The following is a 22486-nucleotide window of genomic DNA, read 5'->3' on the forward strand; positions in this document are numbered from 1 at the left end:
GAATACTTGAATAAATTTCACTGCTTAGATTAGGGATAACATACGCATCTCATAGTTCAATTGGATGTATCCCTCTTTATTTACAAAGGATAAAGGAGTACAAGTAAATCATACAACCATAGTTATTTCTTTGTGCACATACTTGTAGCTTATGACACATGTGCGAAAATTAGACTTGAGTATATGCAGTTGCACAAGCTACGAGTGTGGGCGATTGATCAGTTGGTTAGAGCTTTCCTCCCGGTTTCAAGTGATACTGGGATCGATTCTCATCCCCGCCATTATGGCTCATTGCAAAAAAAAAAAAAAGGAAAAAAAAAAAACCGGTTTACACAGAAAATCATCTGGATAAAGCATAAACAAAGAAAACATTTAGCAATTTTGAATACAAGACAGAGATCCTAACATCCAACTCTGAATAACTTGCAATAGCAATTTGATATAATGAAGAAATTGGGAGAACTTCTCTTCTTTTTACATGATTCTAAATGTTACACCCCCAGGAAAGAAGAAAGCTGAGACACTATATATCTAAAAAAAGAAAATTATAAAAGGAAAAGAAAAAGAAAAAGAAATGGTGTAAAGGGTATTCTGATATTTCTGAATAAAGAGGTGAAAAAAATAATAGAGAAACCAAAAGTGAAATGATGACAATACATGAATGTAGGTTAGCCAACAAATACAAAAAACTTGTTCTATAGTGGAGGATAGAAGTATGAAGATAAGGAGAATCCTAAAAAGAGGAAGCCACCAACCGTGGCAACTGTGCGTTGCGATATCCTTGACGCCAACATACTTCCTCCCACCACCGCCACTGACGTACAGACCATATGCCCCAGTATGGCCCCCACGCATACGCCCAACGCGTTCTTGTGTGTCGCCAGCTGTCGGGATCGAGTAAATACATTATTAGAGCGTAAAAGATGCAAGACACGGCTTGAGATCATATTTGTATAAAAGCAAATCCAGATATGGACCATAAAGCAAACCCATTATATTTTATGCTTCAGCTTTACTGCTTTTGGTGAGAAGTATAAGATAAAATAGCAAATTTATCTCAAACAAACAACCAGAACCACAAGAACTCAGTCTGTAATCATTCAGACAGAACACATTTGTTAAGGTTTTCCTCGTGCTTAAAATCAAGGGATTGACAGCACGAAAAGAAAATAACAGGCAACCGTCATTATTAGAAAGGTGAAGAAAAACATGCAGAATTAAAGAAATGAGGAAGAATTAAAGAATTATTAGAAAATTAAAGCAAAACATGCAGAATTAAAGAAATGAGGAAGAATTAAAGAATTAAATTCATCTAAACCGTCATTACTAGCAGTATGTTAATATTCCATTCACTGGAGTAGGTGATATATAGGCCATAGGCACACAGTTGTTGCAGAAAACAATGCAAGTCACATTATTATCAAATAGGAGCTCTTGCTTTGCTGTCAGTGGAATTGCTAGGTTTACCAGCTGAAAAAATAGGGTTCAGAGATAGAAGTGCTTTTAGCGTAAACATTCGAAAGGAAGTTGAACTTACAGCAATTGTAGCAATCTGACTACGATCCCCCCACTCAGCCAAGAAGGTGAGAATAAATGACTGCAGAAAAGAAAAGAGCAAAAAAGTTAGATGATCCTTGTTGCAATTCATAAACTCTTCTAAAGGTTAATGACATTTTGAAACATCATACTCCCCTGTTCTTGAATGTTAGTTAGTCCCTTTTGAATTCTAAGACAATCGAATATACATACACTTGTCATATGAATCTCAATTGAATCTAACCCATGTGCATAACAACATAAGAGAGAAATAACAAGGGGTTAATGGATAAAGGTTTAACTCGGAGTAAACAAGTGACCATTTGAATATTTGTAAGGGTAAAATCGGGATAAATGTTGGACAAATAAGGAAAGATTCCGAAAAGGACTAACGAAAAAAACAACTCCACACGGAAAGAGGACTAACATTCAAGAACAGAGGGAATAATTCTCTTAGATAACAACAGTTTACATATTAAGCAATTCAGTTCAAAACATACCTCTAAAAATATTGGAGTTAAAAATCTTGTAAAGAAACGGCGTACTGATGTTTTGCCTTGTCCTCCCTCAAGCTTCTCTTCAACCTAAATAAATAAATAAAATAGACAATGAGCACAAGTAATAGAATAGATACAGAGGTGTTCTAAAACTGTAGGCAAACAGAAAATGGCTACTTAAAGCGAGAGACAGACAAGCCTCGGGGTTTCCTTGAAAGAGAAAATGTGAAGCCTACTATTAAAGCAGCCCAAACGAGACTTACAATATCCACGTGAGTTCTATTTTACAATGGCACGGAAGGAGACAATAATGTTCCAGGCAAGGAGCCATGGATTATCCTTGCTCCCACTATGCCCTGGCTAGGTAAACAAATCTCTCGAAACAACATAAAAGAGATTCTCTTTTGAGCATTACAGCTCCAAGAAACTACCATAGAGATGGTATGAACTACATAATTAATGGATCGTCGCAACAAAATTAAGCAATCGTGTCATTAAGTTATAATGACCAACAGTCCAGCACACATCGTCCTCAGAACAAGGCTACGCTACGGCCAATCTCTTAATGGAAGAATAGAAATTTCCACACAAGCATGCACTAAACAGTTTACATAACTCAAAGCCCCCCAAAAAAAGTCAATATAAATTGCAAACAAGCACATTGTTCATTAAAAGAATCAGATATTCAATGGCATCCCGCGTGGTAATCCCAGAAGAAAGGGAAAAAAATGCAACCAAACAAAAAAGAAGCATCCACATGCAAAAATTTCTATGAAGTTAAAGAAGAGAGAAGAACAATGGCATACCTCCTCCATCTCCTTCTTCTGGGATGCTTTAGGGTCAGACCTCCAAGCAATGTAAAGCAGACGCAAACCAAAAAATAGATAAAGAACTGCATTGAGAGAAGATATACATTAAAATAAAAAAATAAAAAAGAATAATATACACCTATCGGCCAATGGAACCTACACCAACAACCAGACTCCCCTCAGACCCACCGACATTGACAGTAAGAATCATATAGGAGTACAAGGTATACCTGTAGCCGCACTGTTTGTATGCTTCCTCGATATCAAATTCGGAACTATCCTACCAAGTCCAGTGGAGAGAACCTATTGGCAAGATGTGAATTCATTGAGTCTCACCAATCCACAGAACAATATCTTTAATATTACAAGTGGATGTGGTTTCAAAGAATTGCATAGAAGAGCAACTAAAGCACAAGAGAAGGCAAAAAATCTTGCTAGCGAAAGAAAAATCTACATAGAAAACTTACTGTCATCACAACCAAGGCACTCAGGGCACCAGACAAGACAATGGACTTTGGATGACGCATTGCCATTAGAGCTGCTATGATAAACGTCTCATCTCCGATCTATGACAAAATCGTCAGCTATTAAGCTCTATATAAGGACATAAAAGATAAATTTAGCAGGGAATTGGATGTGACACTGGATGCGACACTGGCTGAGAAGATGGAGAGAAATAAAAGTGAAACAGTAACATAAGCTGATGATGATATGTGATGTTCAATCGTCAAAATATTACTCCGTATACCGTATTACAGTAATGGCCAAAGAACAAACCTCGCTCACAAGTATCATACATAAACTTGCGAAAAAGGCATCAAAAACTCCTAAACCAGAGTCCAAATTTATGCCCAAATGTATGGAATCAGCCTCTTTTCCCAGATGCTCGAGCACAATCTGCAACAATAGTCCATATCTATTAAAAGAAAATCGAAAAAATATAGGAAAAAAGAGAAATGGCAAGATAATTATTGTAAGATTGAGGAAATAAAACATACTAAGGGAAATGATTAAGAAATCAATACAAGCAAGCCTGATATAACAAATAAGCAAGCCGGAAAAGTGGGAAAATTAAACTCCTGAGTCTGTAAAATAGAAAAGTGTGATTGGAGAAGATGTCCTCCTCAAATAACCATTTCCATTCACTTTCTTTCACAAGATAGCACATTTCCAAGTTTTATCAATTTGAATGTTTAATCTCATTACTGTCACTTCCACAAAGTATTGTCATGGAGTATATATGCATTAGTAGTTTAATACCAAAGACATCAAAATTTGCAGTACATGTCGCTGCATGAGATGCAGGCAGCCTACAATATTTTCACCATCCTTGGACGAGGCAAAACACAGATATGACTTGTTGCCTCTTGGACCAGCTGCCAGTTTGCTACCATAACTGCAAGAACTTTGATATCGCATGAGTTCAAAACCCTCACAAAAGTATAGTGGCTATCACCATGGGAGTCTTCTGGTAGAACTTCTCAACAAACTCTCTGTTGTTGCAGCCCCAATGTGCTTGTACTCTATCATTTTTCACGTATTGGCTTCCCCGTGTTTGTCTTCCAAAGCGATTCCAATGGTAATATCCACTATATATTCTTGCTATACTTTAAACTCAGCAACATAAAAGAAATTGCAATTTCTAACAACGGCAAGTGATCCATATCCCCAAGGAAACAGTAAATTATGCATTTGTCCCAGTCATGGATAATAAAAAAAATCTAAAGGCCACACCATTCCATCAAACAACATGCAACAACTATTGCGAGGTTATATCTTCAGTACAAAAAGATATATACAACAATTCAAGATAAGTTAGACACCATTCCATGTGTTTGCAAAAAGAAGCACACAAGCTGATAAGTCTTAAGTCAGTATCTCCTTTCACTAAATTGCAACTTTGCAAGAACCATTAAGTTGCAAAAGTTCAAAAGCTTGACGATTTAAGGTGGGCCACCATTACTGAAATCTGTTTGGAAGAACTTGTTTCAATGAATGCTCATATCATTGCTTCCCTATTGCAGATTTTCCCATAATATCCTACCCTTCACAAGGACATAAGGTATGCCCCACCACATATTGCTACTATGATTTGACATAAAGTAATTGCATTATTAGGCAATGACACATGGAAGATGCCAAAATTTTGACATAAGACTATTTACTTATTCCTTCATGTGGATGATGAGAAAAACAAAAGGAAAGATACTCCCTTATGAGGAGCATGAATTCCCAAATCAAAACAGTCAGGTCACATCTTCAAAACTAAACACATTGGTCTAATGAAATTCACATATAAACGATGATTGGCGACAATGTACAAATTATTTTGGGTCTCTTATCCCTGTGCTAAAATGCAAGAACTTCAATGACACGATTACAGAAGTTCAAAACCGTGTGGCCGTAAGTGATGCAGCCCCCACATAACTCGTCTTTGTCATTGTTACCTCATAGAGCTTTTCGTGCACTACTCCTTATACGGTATACTTAGTGGCTCAAGGTAAATGAACAATTGTGGTATGCCTTTCACTTGTATGGACATGGCGTATAGACGGTGAAATAGTCTACATATTTACTAAATGAACAATTGTTTCTCCCCTAAATCACTGTTAGTGCAACTCAAATACCCGCCATAGCTCTACATAATGTCATAATTAAGCCTTTTCCCAGTTAGAGCGATGCAATTCGACACTCAACAAGCAATACTAGTATGATCATTGAAGGTTTTAATAAAATAAAGCAATGCATCACATTATCTAAAAACAACTAAAGAAACACTGCATTTCATATACGAATTCGCATTTCATTCTTTGAAATTACTATATTTGTCCTCTAACCTTACTACGTCGTCCCAAATCCTTAACTGATCTATCAACCCTCTCATTCTGATCATCATCACCACTTTCCTGCACCATAAGAACGACTTCATCAGATCTCAAATTACCCAAAAAAAACCGAAATCGAGAACATTAACAGATCAAGAAGCTATTTACCTGAGCTGAAATAGCAGAAACAAGCAACAACCCAATGAAAAGAATCGAGAGAACAACAAATCGGACAGTAACGAAACTATTTCTAGGGTTTAATCGCCAACCCATTTTCCCCAAATCTTCAAAAGAAATTGGGGGAAATTTGAAGTGGGAAGAATCAAATCTGAGTGGATCTGCGTTGAAATTGAAAAGATCCCTGGAATCGTAAGTAAAAAAAGGGGGAAGATTCGGAGAATTAGGGTTTAAAGTGGGGAAAAACAAGATCGGAAGTTAAGACAAAGTGAGATTTGGGGGGCAATAGGATCGAGAATCCTACACTCCTACCATTAAACAAAATGGTTAGGAGAGAGAAAATTATGATTAAGCCATGGCCGACATTTCAATTAGCATGGCGCGTGTCCTCCCCACTTCACTCGACAGTCGTCACAAGATTTGTCAACTGATGTCTGATGAGTGATGAATACGCTGCAAACGAGCCGAGCCGAGCCGAGCCAAGTCAAATCGAGTGTTATCTTGTTCAAGTCAAGTTTGATAAAGATTTTTTTACTATTCGAGCTTGTCTCGAAATTAATCAAGCTTTTTGCAAAAAAAAATTCAAGCTTTGTTCGCTGAGCATTATGATGTCTTGAGCTCGGCTCGAGCTCGCTCGTTTAACTTGACCTTGAACCCGAGTTCGAGCTCGAGCTAAACAAACTTTATTCGAGCTTTGAGAAATCGTCAAACTTATTTAAATCATATAATCAAGCAAAAACTTTACAAAATAGATGTATGAATAGAATATTCTATGGGTATTGTACTTTTTTTTAAAAAAGTGTATGGGTAGTGTACTTAGTACATGATATATTCGTTTCCGTTTTATACATTTCTTGAGTCTTGACATCTGAGGGTCATATTTTTTTAAACAAAACTTATATTTTATTCCATTAAATTATTGTTTCGAGTTTGAGCAAGTTATAAACGGGCATATAAACAAGCTTATAAACGAATACTTAATGAGCTATAAACGAGTGCTCGTGAACATTAACGAGACGAACGTAATTTGTTCGAGCTTGGCTCGTTCACTTATCGAGCCTAGAATTTTTGTTCAAACACGTACATTATTAATAAACAAGATTTGACCGAGCTTGTTCGTGAGTTGTTAGTGAACGTATCGACTCATTTGCAACCCTAACTGCTATATTGTTTGTAGTTTTATCTTTTGATAACCCTTGTTTTGTATAAGATGCATCTATTTTCATTTGTACCATACTAAACAGTTGTTATAGTTAAATATATTGCTACCTCAAAAAAAAATATGAGTAATAATAATTATGTTTTTCAGTAATTAATTAATGGATATATATTTAATTTTCTAGCTAATATTTAACCGTTAATGTAATTAACAACTTTCAATGATTTTTCCAAACACTCATACTTGGACCGCTATTTCGACAGCTAAACGCCACCCGCTACTCTTAACAGCAACCCGCTACCCCAACCGCTAAAGCTACCCGTTATTGCTAGTTTGTCGGTCAGAGCTTACGTTGTTTTAAAAAATAAGTTTAATGATAGTGGTTTGGGTAAAAAAAAATCTTTCTACATTATTGTAGCATGAAGAGCATTTGATCCTTGCATTGCTAAATGGTCCAGAAATGACAAGAATATATTCACTAAGTAGACAAGAATATATTCACGTACTAAATAGACACATGCGCTAAAAATGAGAAAAATGGTTCGATTTCCAATCCTATAAATTTAGAGGGTTTCTCAACACATTATCACAAATACAATACAAATATACACACAATTTCATACGTTTTAATTTCACTCGTAATTAACAACGTAACACTTACTTCGTATTTCTTTATTCATATGTCGTGAGTTTTTGTTTTGTTAACAATATTAGTTAATGATTAATTGTGTATTATATAATTTGTAGGGGCAAAGCCTGAAGTTTGTAAGGGCTTTGGATGCAAAAACACAAGTGGTTAATGGTATGAACTACTATATTGTTCTGGAGGCAACGTCTGACGGACTTCCATCTCCCGACCCTTACTTGAGGAACAACTTTTCTGTGAAAGTTTATGAACAAGACCGTACCGATACCTTGGAGCTTCTCGAGTTTAAGCCGTTGTTGCAAGAGAATGCACGTATCGCAGTTGCTAATTAACTAAATTAATTATCATCATCTTCAACAACCACACTCAATGACTCAACACTCCATTTCTGATCAAATGAATAATTAAGCACCTGTTTTCGGTGTGCTTAATTAGTTACTATAATATGAATTATGTATGAACTATAATATTACTGCTTTTCTTACAAGTCTTGCTTAGCATGAGTCTTGAGCTGAGTATGTATGACTTGGTTTTATGTACTCTTATTATTACCTAAATAAAACTCTCACTGACGGTTGTTTTGGAGTCCGGATCCTCTAGAGTTCTAAAATAACTCTACAAGGTAGAGTTGTATCTAAACCATACATTTTAAAATAAATGGCTCGTATTGATGAGGAAAAAATAGGGGGAATTCTGGAAATATAATATATGAACCATTGATTTTTCATTCAATGATTGATATGCTCAAACTCTACATTGTAGAGTTATTTTAGAACTCCAGAGGATCCAAAACCGTTGTTTTGTACCAATTAAGCTAATTAAGTCGCACTTTCCAAAATTGCAATTCTCGTAAATTTTTATTTTCGTGCCTTGCACAAATAAATAGCCCACTTACCAGTCTGACCAATGAGTATACTCCACAATCCACATTCGTATGTTAGAGGTTGTTTTTTCTTCATCTTGTACGGCGTATAATATACTCCGTACGAAGTATGAACTTATCTAAATTTATCAAACTTGATTGATCTAATAGAACCTTATTATACTAATTAGAGGTGAGCAAAATAATTGAGTATTCATGTGCCGAACTGGAAATGGTTTGGATAATTCTGATTCCAGGTACTCCCTCCGTCCCAAATTAGTTGTTACACTTTCCTTTTTCGTCCGTCCCAGATTAGTTGTTACACTTCTAAATTAGGAATGACCCCACAATTATTATACTTCCTCCGTCTTTAATTAGTCGCAACGTTGAGAAATGGCACGGAGTTTAATGAGAAAGTTGAGGTGGGGTTTCTTCCCATAATGCCCATGTGATTACTTAAAATAAGAGAGAGAGAGAGAGAGATAATATTTGATTACATTAAAATAAAAGATGTGGACCATTATTTTCTGAAATTTATAAGTGGGGACCATAATCCCATGTGATCACGTGAAAATAAGAGAGAATAAATTTCTGAAATTGTTGGTAAAGTTCCCTCCAAAAGTTCCCTCCAAAATGTTAACAACAACTACAACCCTTTTCTGAATTTCACCAAATTTGGAGGCTGAAAACAGTTCAAATTTCCCTCCAATATTTTAACAGCAAGTACAAAAAAAATTCAACTATAAAAACAAGCAAAAGCCTCATTTTTCAGATAACAGTACACATCTAAAAAACACAATTCTTCAAACCAACACTTAAATGTAATCTTCCACTTGCACACACATCACTTTCGGGCAAAATTCTGGTCACGAGGAAGCACAGCGCAGAACACCAAAAGGCAGGCACGAACCGGCAACAACATCAACAGCAACAAATGGACGATTATTCGGTTGAGGAACTTCTTGAACTTGAGGAACTACTCGAGTTTGATCCGGACATGGAGGTATGGTATTCTGATGATGAATCTGAAAATGATGAAGAGGTAGAAAATTCAGCAGTTTTAAATAATGATAATCAAATACCTATTCGTAACTTAGGGGGTAGAACAACACAATCACGTGAATTAACCGATTTCCAAAGAAAACACATGATTGACAAACTTCTTTTGCTTGCAAATGATGAATTAAAAATACCTCCACGTGCACAAATTGAAATTGCTCTAGAGTTTAATGTTTACAGAACCACTGTTTGGAGGTATTGGTCAAAAGCAAAAATACGAATTAGAAGGGGGGAAACGATAGATGTGAAGGGGCAGAAACCTGGTAAGGTGGGAAGGAAGTGTAAGGATTGGGACTTAGATCGACTACATGCTATACCGGTAGAAAAAAGAACCACAATCAGAAAAATAGCAGATGCACTTGACATTCATCCATCAACAGTTTATAAACTAATTAAATCAGGGAAAATACGAGCATGTAGCAGCAGCCTTAAACCTTCTGTCACACCTACTCACAAGATAGCTAGAATTGCACATGTTTTGAGGCAAATTATTCCTAGAAATGTGAACACACCACCTAAATTTTCAGCAATGTACAATGTAATTCACATTGATGAGAAATGGTTTTACATGAGTCAAAAAAGTCAGAAGTTTTATCTGTTTCCATGGGAAGACGAACCTTATAGAGCATGCCAAAACAAAAACTACATACCAAAGATGATGTTCATGGGTTGCGTAGCCAGACCTATCCTAGGAACAAATGGAGAAATATTGTGGGATGGGAAGATTGGTATGTTTCCTTTCACTTACACTGTCGAAGCACAAAGAAGCTCAAAAAACAGAGACAGGGGCACACCAGAAACAAAGGCGATTGTAAGTATCACTAGGGAGGTTATCAGAGCAAAACTCATTGAAGAAGTGCTGCCAGCAATCATGGCCAAATGGCCTGCTAATGCATGCAAGGAGATATGGATTCAACAAGATAATGCTAAGCCACACATAAGTGTCGATGATGCCGAATTTAGAGCAGCAGCTACTAAAAACGGTTTTAAAATCAGATTAACATGCCAACCAGCACAAAGCCCAGATTTGAATGTGTTAGACTTGGGGTTTTTCAGAGCTATTCAATCACTACAATACAAGGCCTTTCCTAAGGATACAAAGGAACTTTTAAAATCAGTGGAAGATGCTTTTCAAGCTTATGAACCAAGACTCGTGAACTACAATTGGCTACATCTTCAATATTGCATGTTGGAGATACTGAAAGTTGAAGGGTCAAATAAATACAAAAACCCCCATAACAAAAAGCATGCAATGGACAGGTTGGGTATTCTCCCAACTCAAGTGGAGGTTCCAGAAGAGCTGATAGAAGAAAGCAGGAAGATTTTAGCAAGGGGGCCTACCAATTGAAGAAGAAAGAAACTTTTTGGACAAACCCGGAGTGAAGAAGAACAACTTTTTGTGAAGATTCAACGTTTATGCAAAAACATTTTGTGAAGATCAAAGAATATTTGTAATTAATTTGAAGACATTGACATTTTGTGAAGATGTAGAAAACTTTTAGTTTTTGTGATGAAATTAGAGGTAAACCAGTTGGTAAATGAATGTAAATCCAACTACTTTTGTAAAAAACTAGATGGTAAATGAATGGAATGGAGCACCTTATTAGGCATTGCTGATTTCATGTTATTCGTATTTATGATCGACACTTATGTTTAATAACAAAGCTCTCAGGATTCCATCATTGAGCATTACATAATGGATGTGAGCATAACAGAAGTGTTGCCTCACGTAAATTGGGAACACCAATCTAACTCATGTGACGATCACACAATTTAGAAATAGGTGCACCAATTTGGTAGCAAGCACCTTGATCCCTCAAACATCCATTGAATTTTTTTATTTTGTTTCATCATTTAACCTCCCTGTGACTCAGACAACTAACAACAGGCAACTGACAACAGGCAACTGACAACAGGCAACTAACAACAGGCAACTGACAACAGGCAACTAACAACAGACAACTGACAACAGGCAACTAACAACAGGCAGCAGCAACATCAACCCAACAAGAAACACAACAGGAGGCAACATAATACCCAACCAGCAGGCCAACCAGCAACACCAACCAACAAGAAACAACAACAAACAACACAAGGCAACATAATACCCAACCAGCATCGAACCAACAGGCAACCAAACCAACAACACAACCCAACCAGCATCAACCAAACAGGCAACCCAACCAACAAGAAACAACACAAGGCAACATAATACCCAATAACAATGATTAATTGTAGAGTGGGTTAGAAAGTCTGACTTAGCTGGATTTGAAGCGCTCACAATACCAGATCAAGTAGACCGAGTCTCATCCGAATCATAATTATCCGGTGGAGGTGAAGGTGAGGGGCTATCAAGATTACTCACTCCAAATTTGGGGTTCCTTTCACGTGATCGATCAGCAGACCAGATTATATGATTAGGCGTCTCTGGCGCAACTAAATTTTCATCATTCATTAGAGAATCTTGTGGAGGGGAAGTTGGCATTGTACCCTTAAATAAAACGACGGGAGGCGTGCAATAGAAAAACGGAAGCCTCATTGGCCTCATTGGCCAAGCAGGTGATGGTTGTTGTTGGATTGTTGTAGAGGTGGTGGATTTAGGTTCCACCTTCTTTGAAGACCTTAGTCCCTGAGCGGGGTTGTTGTAAGCACGCAACTTCCCTTTCAAATACTTGCAATAGCCGTCTGGATCGATTTCCGGGTCAGGCTGATCTTGACCTGAAAGCCATGAAACATCTTAGACAGTGTTGCATTGCTTGATCATTGTATACTAACAATCATTGTAAAAATAGACAACCTAATATTATTTGTAAATTATATTAATTCCTGAATCTTAAAATCAAGATTTAAAAATATAAACAAAGAAGAGATTGACAAACAGATCAGAATATGAGAAGAAGAGAGAGAATAAATTACCAGATCAACCATTTCAATGACAATAAGAATCAAATAAAGAGCATAATCTACGACATTCAGATCAAAACCCGGTCCTACATCCAAAATCTGATCCACACCCACTCATAAACCCCAAAAAAAATTAAAATTTGAATGTAAGCAATGCTGGTTAATTATAATTTCTTTTGAACTTGTCCCAGAATTGGCAGAAAATCACAGCACAATTTGATCGATTCTTCGATTAAATTGTCGATCTTGATTAAAATAAATGCAACAAAGAGAGCCAAATAAAAGAGAAGCTATGATTATAAGAGCACTGGTGTTCTAAAATGCAGGAAACAAATGCAAGGGTAACAATCAAGACAGGAGTTATAAAAAATGCAGGAAAGAAATGCAAGGGTACCAATCAAGACAGGAATTATAAAACAAAGTTGCCAGATCAATATGCCCCCCAAAACCCACCCAACAATATTGATATTTTAGAATCAGGTCATCAGGTTTGTTGATGACACAAACCACAAATCTTCGAAACCAATGATCAATATGCCCCCAAAAGTAAAATCAAGGTTAAGAATAGTTAAGAACGTAATTGCATTTTTGCACTCACCTTCATCGTCTGTGTTAGGGATGAACTCGTCAGATTCTTCAGAAGATGATGTAGAATCTGGTTCAGCCTTCCAATTTCTCGATCTCTTGGCCCTTTCCGATCTCCTTACCCACCTACTTAGGATCTTACCCCGACGCGTATTTTCTTCCGATGAAGACATAATCGATCCAAGATCAAGCAAATTATGATTGAAGTCGTGTAAAAGAAAAAACCCAGAAATTTGAAGATCCAAACCCAGAAATTTGAAGATCCAAACCCAAAAATTGTAAGATCATAACCCAGAAACCCAGAAATTTGGAGATAAAAACCCTGAAATTTAAAGATCAAAACCCAGAAATCGATCAAACCCAGAAATTTGAATATCAAAACCCAGAAATTTTAAGATCAAAACCCAGAAACCCTGAAATTTTAAGATAAAAACCGGGAAATTTGTAGATCAAAACCCAGAAATTTGAAGATCAAACCCAGAAATTTGAAGATCAAAACCCAGAAATCGAGTAATTTGAAGATCACGTGTAGATTTTTGAAGTTGAATTTGATTTATTCACCAAAAAAAATTACATGCACAACGAAAATTTGATCGATTGAGAGGAGGAAAAAACTAGGGTTCTTCATCGTGATTTTTGGGGGAGTTGGAGAGAGAGAGAGAGAGAGAGAGAGAGAGATGAGTTGTGACTTGTGAGAGGTTTCTAGAAATGAGAAGGTGGGAGTGTGAGTAAACTCACGTGAAAGGGGGGAATTGAAGGAGCACTTAATTTGTTAGGTGGGTGGGTTAATTAAATGAAAGGATAAGTATTAAATTTAATGATGGAAGTTAGGAGTATTTAGTAAGGGCAGTTTTGGTATTTTGTATGAAAAAGTTTACTAAAAATAGAAACGTTGCAAGTAATAAGAAGCGTCCATATAAGGAAAACGTTGCGACTAATTAAAGACGGAGGAAGTATTGTTTATCTCTTCCCACTAACTTTTTTTTGTTCCCATACCCTCTCTCTTTCAATAAAAAAATACCCCACTAACTTCTATCTCATCTTCTTTTTCAATAAAATAACAATTGATAACCAAACAACCACTTATCGCCTAAAACTTTGTGCAAATTGAAGTGTAACAACTAATATGGGACGGAGGGAGTAAAACAATTAAGAACAAGTATGTTTCTCCACTTGTTATCGGATCCGGAACCATAACGGTAAACGTAACAATTGGCCCGATTTTTACATAATTACAAATTTTCCATTGTAAAAATTATATAAGTGGGTACGCGGAAGTGGTACCGGATATGATACCCACTTCTTTGTACTCAATCCTAGTACTTTTGACCACATTTGATTGCAAGGGAGTAACGTTATAGAACATTATTTAAACTATTGACTTGATAAGAACTGATTACAACTTGCATGAATTAATCTGACCAAAAGTTTACTTATGAGGTGAAAAAAACTTACTAAGTATTTTGTAAAGTTAAAATAACGCACCACAAGTCTTTTTGTTGGACAAGGAGCTTGGAAGTAACAATTCAAATATTTAGACAAGTGATTTTTAAATTAACCAAATGACGATTTTGCTTTGATGCTAATGTAATTTATGTGTGCATAACTTCATATAAAACTATACAAGAATCAAAAGAGGGGGTAATTTAAAAGTTACAAGTATAGGTGCTTAAGATGTGCTCGACATCCATGGATGTTGAGATAAGAATGATGAACTTTTTTGAAATTTGCAACTCCTATCGTGTTCATTTTGATTGAGTTAGATTCTTTATGGTCAGTGGCGGTACCAGGAAATTTGTGTTAAGGGTTCGAAATTAAAACATAAGTCGTCTTTTTTGTCCAGAGCGTACATTAGCATATTTTATTGATTTTTTAGGTGCAAATAACACGTTTTATACATACTGTAGTACATAAGATAAATAATTAAAGTTTTTTTTTTAAAGATAATGAATAAAAACAAAATACAGTTTCTTTTAGAACATTGTTAATTTTCAAATTTAGAAAGACATTTAGTAATAGGAATGTACAAAAAATAATTATTTATTAAGAGTATTAAACTATTGCTACTAAGAAAGAAAAGGAAAAAAATTCATGTCTGAAAATATATGTCGCTGGGAGTCGAACCCACGACCACACACACTAAAATGAATGGGGAAGATTATTTCCGCTCCAACCAATGCTCCAGCTTTGCCTTATTGTCGTTTTTGAGCGCTTAATTGTACATAGGGTTGAAATTTCGTAATTTCAGAATCTTGCGAATTTCTTTTTTGTTTTTGCCAGTACGGGTTCAGTTGAACCCGCTGAACCCGTACTGGCGCCGCCACTGTTTATGGTAACCTATTTATACTGCCTATGTTTCTATTTGTTTGCCATATATTTTATTTTAGTCCGTTACTTAAGTAACTGTTCCCATCATTTGTCCCAATTACATACACTCATAAAGATCAAAAAGACTACATCACCCTCATTTCCTTACAAAAGTTTACCCCAACTCTTAATAAAACACACTTTACCTATAGAGCAAACAAATAGCGCAATTTGGATTATACACCAGGATGCATAGTGCTCATTGTGCACCCTGTTGAATATTCATTGAAAATCTAATGAACATGGAGAATGATTTCAATGTACATGTACTAGCGAAATATTTAAACTATATGTTCTATTGATTTAAACTATATGTTTATTGGCTATATGTTCTTTGGGTATGAACAATATGTTCATTCAAAAATAGGATGCACAGTGAGCATTATGCACCCGTGTGCATAAACCATATTTTGAACAAATAGTGACAGGGGGAGTATGAACTAATTTTATCTAAACTTATTTGTGTGAGATTTAGTCGAGAAAATCTTCGAGTAAAAATAAATCCCAATAAGTTAAAAGGGCCCAAGCGTCTATTTATTTAAACTTCAAAGTTTTTTTTACAAACTTTTATATGATGCGGTCTTCTACAAAAAACCACATTTGTGTCATAAAAGTTAAGTAGTGAAATCAATTAGTTAAACACTGAAACCACTTAGTTAAGTGATAGAATTAATTAGTTAGAAATCAAAGTAGTCTTTTCGATAAGGCGATATTACACAAAAGTTGCCGAAGTTTTTTCAGCAAAAATAAGTTCGGTTAAAATTTGGTAATTTGGTGAACCGAATTGAGGGAACCAAACCGGGTCTAAGTTAGAAAGGGAGTCGAATGAAAATTTAGGATTCATCATTCATTTGACAAAGAAGTCGACCATCTTTTCCATCCCCTCAGATCTTCTCCCTCGGCCCTCCATCTCTCTCCGGTCCGGCCACTCTCCATCTCTCTCAGGTCCGGCGACTCTCCATCTATCCGGTTCTCCCCGAAACACTCAAAGCTTAGCTCCTCGCACCGTTCCATCAAAATCCGCCAAAGGGTAATTTTCGATTTTTGTTTAATTTTAGAATAATTTATGTGTTCATATTATGCTCCTGTAATTCTTGATCATATTGTTGATTTTGGAGTAATTTCGTGGATTTGTATATTTATTTAAGAGTAATGTGGTGGATTATTACTTGATTTTAGTGTAATCTTGTAGATTTATATATTTGTTCAAGAGTATTGTCGTGGATTTATACTGGATTTCAGAGTAATTTTTTGCTTTTGTAGGTTTATTTTAGAGTAATTTCGTTTAGAAAACTATTGTCATGATTTTCTGGGATTGATTGAGTATCATTTGTATGAATTGTATCAAAGGAGGAGGAATTAGGGTGTATAGGAGCTTGCAAATGTCTCAGTTTGGGGATGGGGTGGGGGGTGGGGGAGAGAATCGGATGTAAGCATTTGCTCATTATTTTTAGGTTATTGGATATTCCCAAATTAATAAGTCTATATTAAGTCATTAGGACATTAGGTGTATAAGCTTGTACTATCTATGTCCACCTGTGTTGTAGATTCGTAGTTGCTGAGGAGGGGTGGAGAATAAATGAGGATCCTCATGGTGGATCGTAATCTCTTGGTTAGGAGTATGTTCAATCGTAATAGTGTTTTATCAAGTAGTAGCATCTTGATAATGGGGTATGGCAGCGACTTTGGATTAAGATGGATTGGAGAACTTACACAAGTTCAATCTATGTTATATGAGTACATGATTGTGCAATGGAAAGTAAGTCTATATTAGGTCATTGGGTCTATGAGCTTTTACTATGTCTGCCCACCTCTATCGTAGATTCGTAGTTGCTGAAGTGGGGTGGAGAATGAATGAGGAGCCTCAGGGTGGGTCGTAATCTCTTGGTTATTATGTCCAATTGTAATAGTGTGGCACCGAGTCGTATCATCGTGGTAATGGGGTTTGGCAGCGACTTTGGATTAAGATGGATCGGAGAACTTACACAAGTTCAATATATGTTTTATTAGTACATGATTGTGGAACGGGATTTAAACTTGTTAATGATGTATGAATGTGAGATGTCACATCCGTTTGAAGCTAATTTCACCATCTTGCATCCTTCAGCTGAGATAATGGATTTGAGAACTTACACAAGTTCAATCTATGTTATATGAGTACATGATTGTGGAACGGGATTTAAACTTGTTAATGATGTATGAATGTTAGATGTCATATCCGTTTGAAGCTAATCTCACCATCTTGCATCCTTCAGCTGATAGTTAGGCACTATGATTATTTTGCTTAGTTTTAGGTATGGGACTATGGGTGTCAAATACAAGTAGGTATATAGATGTCTGACTTGACATGGCTCAAAATTTAGGACCTGAATAGTTTGTAGTAAGTGGGGTACAGGCCGTATCGCCTAAAATCCAATTGTTATTTACTTCTATAGTTATATATAGCAGGGTAATTATTTTCTAACATCCCAAATTAGTTGTTCGGCTATTATTTCTAGATGGAGGAAATTGAATAGGCAAAGGAAGCTCCATTGTGTTCTGGAGCTCCCTTATCTAGAAAAGGTAGCCGTGAGCATTGAGTATTGTCGTAGTTCCCTTGTGTTTTTGTTCATCATTTGTTTCCTCCTAGGCTGCTCTTTATCTCTCTCATTAGTCCTGCTGGTTCTTATAAGAGTTATCTTTTGGTGCTGTATGGAAATCACATTTCTTTCACCCAAGTTGGTTCTAGATGGACTGATGGACTAAGCAATGTGCTTTTGAAGTTTTCCTAGAATTAGTTCGATGAAGCTCTAATAAGCTGCAATTGGACAGTGGACACAATATTTATAAACAGTAAGAGGGATTCATGTTACAATAGAAGTGTATAAATTATCAGATGAAGTTTGGGGTCAACATTTACAACAGTTAACGGGCTTGAACTGTTACTCCTTTATTTTTGAAGTGTAGCGGAATATACTATGTTGTTGGTGATTGTCCAACTTGTGGCTCTTGGCGTTTCAAAATTCTAGAAACCTTTTGGGCTTGAAAGTGTCAGAAATCCATCTGAATTATCCCGAAACACACCCTGGGGGCATCTCAAACGATTCTGCTGTAACAACATCTGATTCATAGTTTATAGAAACATTTTGCAGTACAATATTTTTCTGGGTGGATGTTGCAGAGTTTCACTAGAATAGCTTCTTCTTCCGCCAGTTGAGATCTAGTGGCACAAGGAACTACATATATAATTGTGAAAGCCAGTTTATAATAATATTGTTTACTTTCTGTTTTCACAGGAAATTTTATTGCCAATACTAAACTACAATGGCCACTTTTCTGCCTGCGACCACGGACTCCCTTGCACAGGCTCTAGAAGCAAGTAGCACTGCAGACTCCATCTTAATTCTGCAGAGATTACTTGCAGATCCTTCTTCTTCGCCTGATGCTTTGCGCATAAAGGAACAGGCAATCACAAAGCTCACTGATTATCTCAGGCAAGAAAACAAGGCTGAAGATCTTCGGATTCTTCTGACCCAGTTGAGGTCCTACTTTTCCTTGATCCCCAAAGCTAAAACTGCGAAAATAGTGCGTGTAATCATCGATACGGTGGCTAAAATACCTAATTCAACCGAACTCCAGATCTCCCTTTGCAAAGATATGATACAGTGGACTCGTGATGAGAAGAGAACTTTCCTTCGCCAACGGGTTGAGGCCCGACTTGCTGCTTTGTTAATGGAGACCAAGGAGTTTCCCGAAGCATTGTCTCTCCTCTCAGGTCTGATAAAAGAGGTAAGAAGATTAGATGACAAACTTCTCTTAGTAGACATTGAGTTATTAGAGAGCAAACTTCATTTCTCTTTGAGAAACCTCCCGAAAGCCAAGGCTGCCCTAACTGCAGCTAGAACAGCAGCCAACGCCATATACGTGCCGCCAGCTCAGCAGGGGACAATCGACCTGCAAAGTGGGATACTTCATGCCGAGGAAAAAGACTATAAAACTGGATACAGTTACTTCTATGAAGCTTTTGAGGCCTTCAATGCTCTTGAAGATCCAAGAGCAGTATACAGTCTGAAATACATGCTTTTGTGCAAAGTCATGGTGAATCAAGCTGATGATGTTGCTGGAATCATATCTTCGAAAGCAGGGTTGCAGTACTTAGGCCCGGATCTTGATGCCATGAAAGCTATTGCTGATGCTTATTCGAAGCGTTCTCTGAAACTCTTTGAGGCTTCATTAGTGAACTTTAAGGCTCAATTGCAAGAAGATCCGATTATTCACAGGCATTTATCATCTTTATATGATACTCTGTTGGAGCAGAATCTTTGCAGATTGATTGAGCCGTTTTCAAAGGTTGAGATCTCCCACATTGCAGAACTGATCGAACTCCCCGTTGATCACGTGGAGAGGAAATTGTCTCAGATGATTTTGGATAAGAAATTTGCAGGGACTCTTGATCAAGGTGCAGGTTGCCTCATTATCTTTGATGATCACAAAACTGAGGATATATATGAAGCTACACTGGATACCATTTCGAATGTTGCGAAGGTTGTTGATAGCCTCTTTGTCAGATCTGCTAAGATTATGGCTTAAGGGTACGAGCATTAATGTGCCTGTTTTGTTTCCGTATAAAATGAACCGTTACCTTGAAAAGTTGTAGAAACTGATACCGATTCTGTTTTTGAATATTGTCTCGGATCTAACTGATACCGATTTTTACCAGTTGTTGTCTACTACAGAATCTGAAGAGTTGCTTTTGTGTTATATTTTTCAGGTGTTGTGACTTGTGACTTGTGACTGCCTGACTGGTATGCTGATATGCATAGTGGCATATCAGTAAATATCACAAATGATTTCAATTGTTGTTTAGTAGGAAAATTCAGGCTTCTGTTTTGGATTTTGTCATTTCAATTTCACTAAACCATGATTCTTTATTCTGAGACATTTGAGGTTCAGAATTTCAGATCCTATATTCATGTTTCACGTTTTACACATATAGTTAGTGCCAATTATATCATTGCAGAGGGGGCCCTAATCAACACTAAGCTTGGACTTAGTGTCAACAAAAGTCATCATAGGTTTACAAGTCCTCACACTAAACCTAATTGGTTGCACTAACTATATGTGTTATATGATTGTCATGAATCATATGTTATCATTGGCACTAACTATATGTCACTAACTATATGTGTGTAATATGATTGTCATGAATCATATGTTATCATGACGCGATATGAGACTTCGATATTACTTAGGATGATAGCGTGACAATGACGTGGGCATTAAATTCGGTTGTTCAAATCGAACTACTTTACAGTACACAAGTCGGTGGCGGGAATTTAAAAATATGCAGTATATGTTGAAAACAAATGTGTTTTCATAATTAGTAGGGTATATAAACAACCATATCATGGTTTCCTGGTTTTTTTTTTTTTTGTTGAGTCTCAATATTACATATTTACTCCATTAATCAACATCATCAATATCTTATGAGATTTTTGGTTGCATTTATGAATAATGAACCGTAATTCTTTCGATGATAATTTGTTTTTATATTATTGACAGTGATTTAGACGAGATTCGATTGCAATAAACGTAAATTATGAAACTAATAGGAAGGCAACAATGGTATTGAATGCAGTCAAGCAATTGCTTTTAAATTTGTTGTAAGAAAGTCCATACCTTCTGTTAAAATGTCCCTCTCAACATTCTGATACTATTCAGTAATTTCTCAGTTCAAAAACGATACTAACCAATAACGCTTTGACACGTGGGAATAATAATGCATAAAATAATCTAAAAACATGAAAAATAAAAAATAAAATAAAATTGAGAATATCTTGGAAACAAGAGACACGTGTACGTTTGTACACTGTAATAAAAAGCAGATTGTAAGAATGAGGTCCGAATTCCCCGGTAGCCGGTCCAAACAGTCCCTTTAATTATCTTTTCCACTCGCCATTACAAGCTTCCACGTGTCCTTAGTTAAGCATAGTTAAATGTAAACGTCAACCTTAAAAAGTGTTTAAAGTACTGTATTATACTCAAAGTCTCAAAGTGTTGTTAATTAAGTTCAGTCAATTGTTTGGTTCAAGAGGAACTTTTGTCTCCCTCACTATACACTCTTTTGTTTTAAAAATAAAATAATAAGAAATACGGAGTAGATTTTTTTCAAAGCGGACGGTTATCTTACTCAAACGTTTTATACAAACAACTGCTAAAAAAATCAATACGTCAAACTAGTTAATAAAATTAGTTAGTCAAATCAATTAATACACTACAAACAACTAGCAAACGACTATTGGCTAACGTCTAATCGCTAATTGCGAAACATAACATGACCAAGAATATAAAAAGGTGTAATGAGCATAATCTGCCATAAATTCAGTATCTGATGGTTCCCGTTACGACATGAATTGGGGTATGAATTTATCCCTATGTAGTACATACGATGATAAGAAAACCAATGATATAAGTGTAATTTGATGATCACGCCATTTTATAAATTTTAGTGAAGTTAAGATACAAGGCTATGTCTTTTGCAGGACAACTAGTTATAAGAGTAGCTTATACGCTCTTTTGAGTCATTTCCCACGAGAAACGAACCACAATGATAAAGCTATTCTTAACTCATTCAAGGTTTGAATTGTCGTTTTTTTACAAACTATTTTAACTATTACAACTTTGGTGTAAAAAAAAAAAAAACTCTCACTTAATTAATTGAGTTATAACCGTATGCATATCTTATGTTGGATTATTATTGATGTCATTATGGTTTATTTCTTAACAATTACTTAATCGAGTAGGTTTTATTTATCATATACCATAATCAGGGTTTTTGTTCGGGTGATACAAAAAGGAATAAAAGAAGTCGGAGTTACACAACATTTAAAACTTGCTTTATTTAAGCTTTCCTCATTTTCCAAAAAACTTGTAGTACTCCATATTTTAAAATTTAAATATCTTATGTTAGAATCTATACAAAACAACATCGACGCGTGTCTAAACACATCTTACATGTGACATGGTTTCACGAAAACAAACATGCACTCAGTTGGCGCATACATGAGTGTCACGACAAGTC

General features: G+C 36.1%; 4 protein-coding genes across 6 annotated transcripts; 2 read left to right on the forward strand and 2 right to left on the reverse strand.

Moving 5' to 3' along the window:
• Positions 1 to 413: 413 nt before the first annotated feature.
• Positions 414 to 6202, reverse strand: LOC110791439 (GDT1-like protein 4). Its single transcript, XM_021996185.2, has 9 exons — positions 5836 to 6202; positions 5680 to 5748; positions 3620 to 3739; positions 3310 to 3408; positions 3073 to 3145; positions 2840 to 2925; positions 2037 to 2120; positions 1538 to 1597; positions 414 to 884 (listed from the first exon to the last, which is right to left on the reverse strand). The coding sequence occupies exons 1-9, from the start codon at positions 5938 to 5940 to the stop codon at positions 696 to 698; spliced, it is 885 nt and encodes a 294-aa protein (XP_021851877.1). The 5' UTR covers positions 5941 to 6202; the 3' UTR covers positions 414 to 695.
• A 2897-nt stretch (positions 6203 to 9099) lies between these two features.
• On the reverse strand, positions 9100 to 13727 carry LOC110806091 (uncharacterized). Of its 3 annotated transcripts, none has more exons than XM_022011730.2 (3): positions 13073 to 13727; positions 11857 to 12288; positions 9100 to 9536 (listed from the first exon to the last, which is right to left on the reverse strand). In XM_022011730.2, exons 1-2 carry the CDS (start codon positions 13230 to 13232, stop codon positions 11861 to 11863), a joined length of 588 nt encoding a protein of 195 aa, XP_021867422.1. In that variant the 5' UTR covers positions 13233 to 13727; the 3' UTR covers positions 9100 to 9536; positions 11857 to 11860. The 3 variants fall into 3 exon arrangements, with proteins under 3 accessions (XP_021867422.1, XP_056682931.1, XP_021867421.1); XM_056826953.1 differs by having other exon boundaries at positions 11852 to 12288; XM_022011729.2 differs by having other exon boundaries at positions 9100 to 12288.
• Positions 9446 to 10918, forward strand: LOC130459723 (uncharacterized). The gene has a single exon (XM_056827232.1). It carries the CDS (start codon positions 9446 to 9448, stop codon positions 10916 to 10918), a length of 1473 nt encoding a protein of 490 aa, XP_056683210.1.
• Positions 13728 to 16257: 2530 nt separating the features above from the next.
• Positions 16258 to 20194, forward strand: LOC110791442 (26S proteasome non-ATPase regulatory subunit 11 homolog). Its single transcript, XM_021996188.2, has 2 exons — positions 16258 to 16456; positions 18702 to 20194. The coding sequence occupies exon 2, from the start codon at positions 18730 to 18732 to the stop codon at positions 19993 to 19995; it is 1266 nt and encodes a 421-aa protein (XP_021851880.1). The 5' UTR covers positions 16258 to 16456; positions 18702 to 18729; the 3' UTR covers positions 19996 to 20194.
• The last annotated feature ends 2292 nt before the right edge of the window (positions 20195 to 22486 follow it).

Source organism: Spinacia oleracea, chromosome 4, assembly GCF_020520425.1.
Source record: "Spinacia oleracea cultivar Varoflay chromosome 4, BTI_SOV_V1, whole genome shotgun sequence".
NCBI classification, from domain to species: domain Eukaryota; kingdom Viridiplantae; phylum Streptophyta; class Magnoliopsida; order Caryophyllales; family Amaranthaceae; genus Spinacia; species Spinacia oleracea.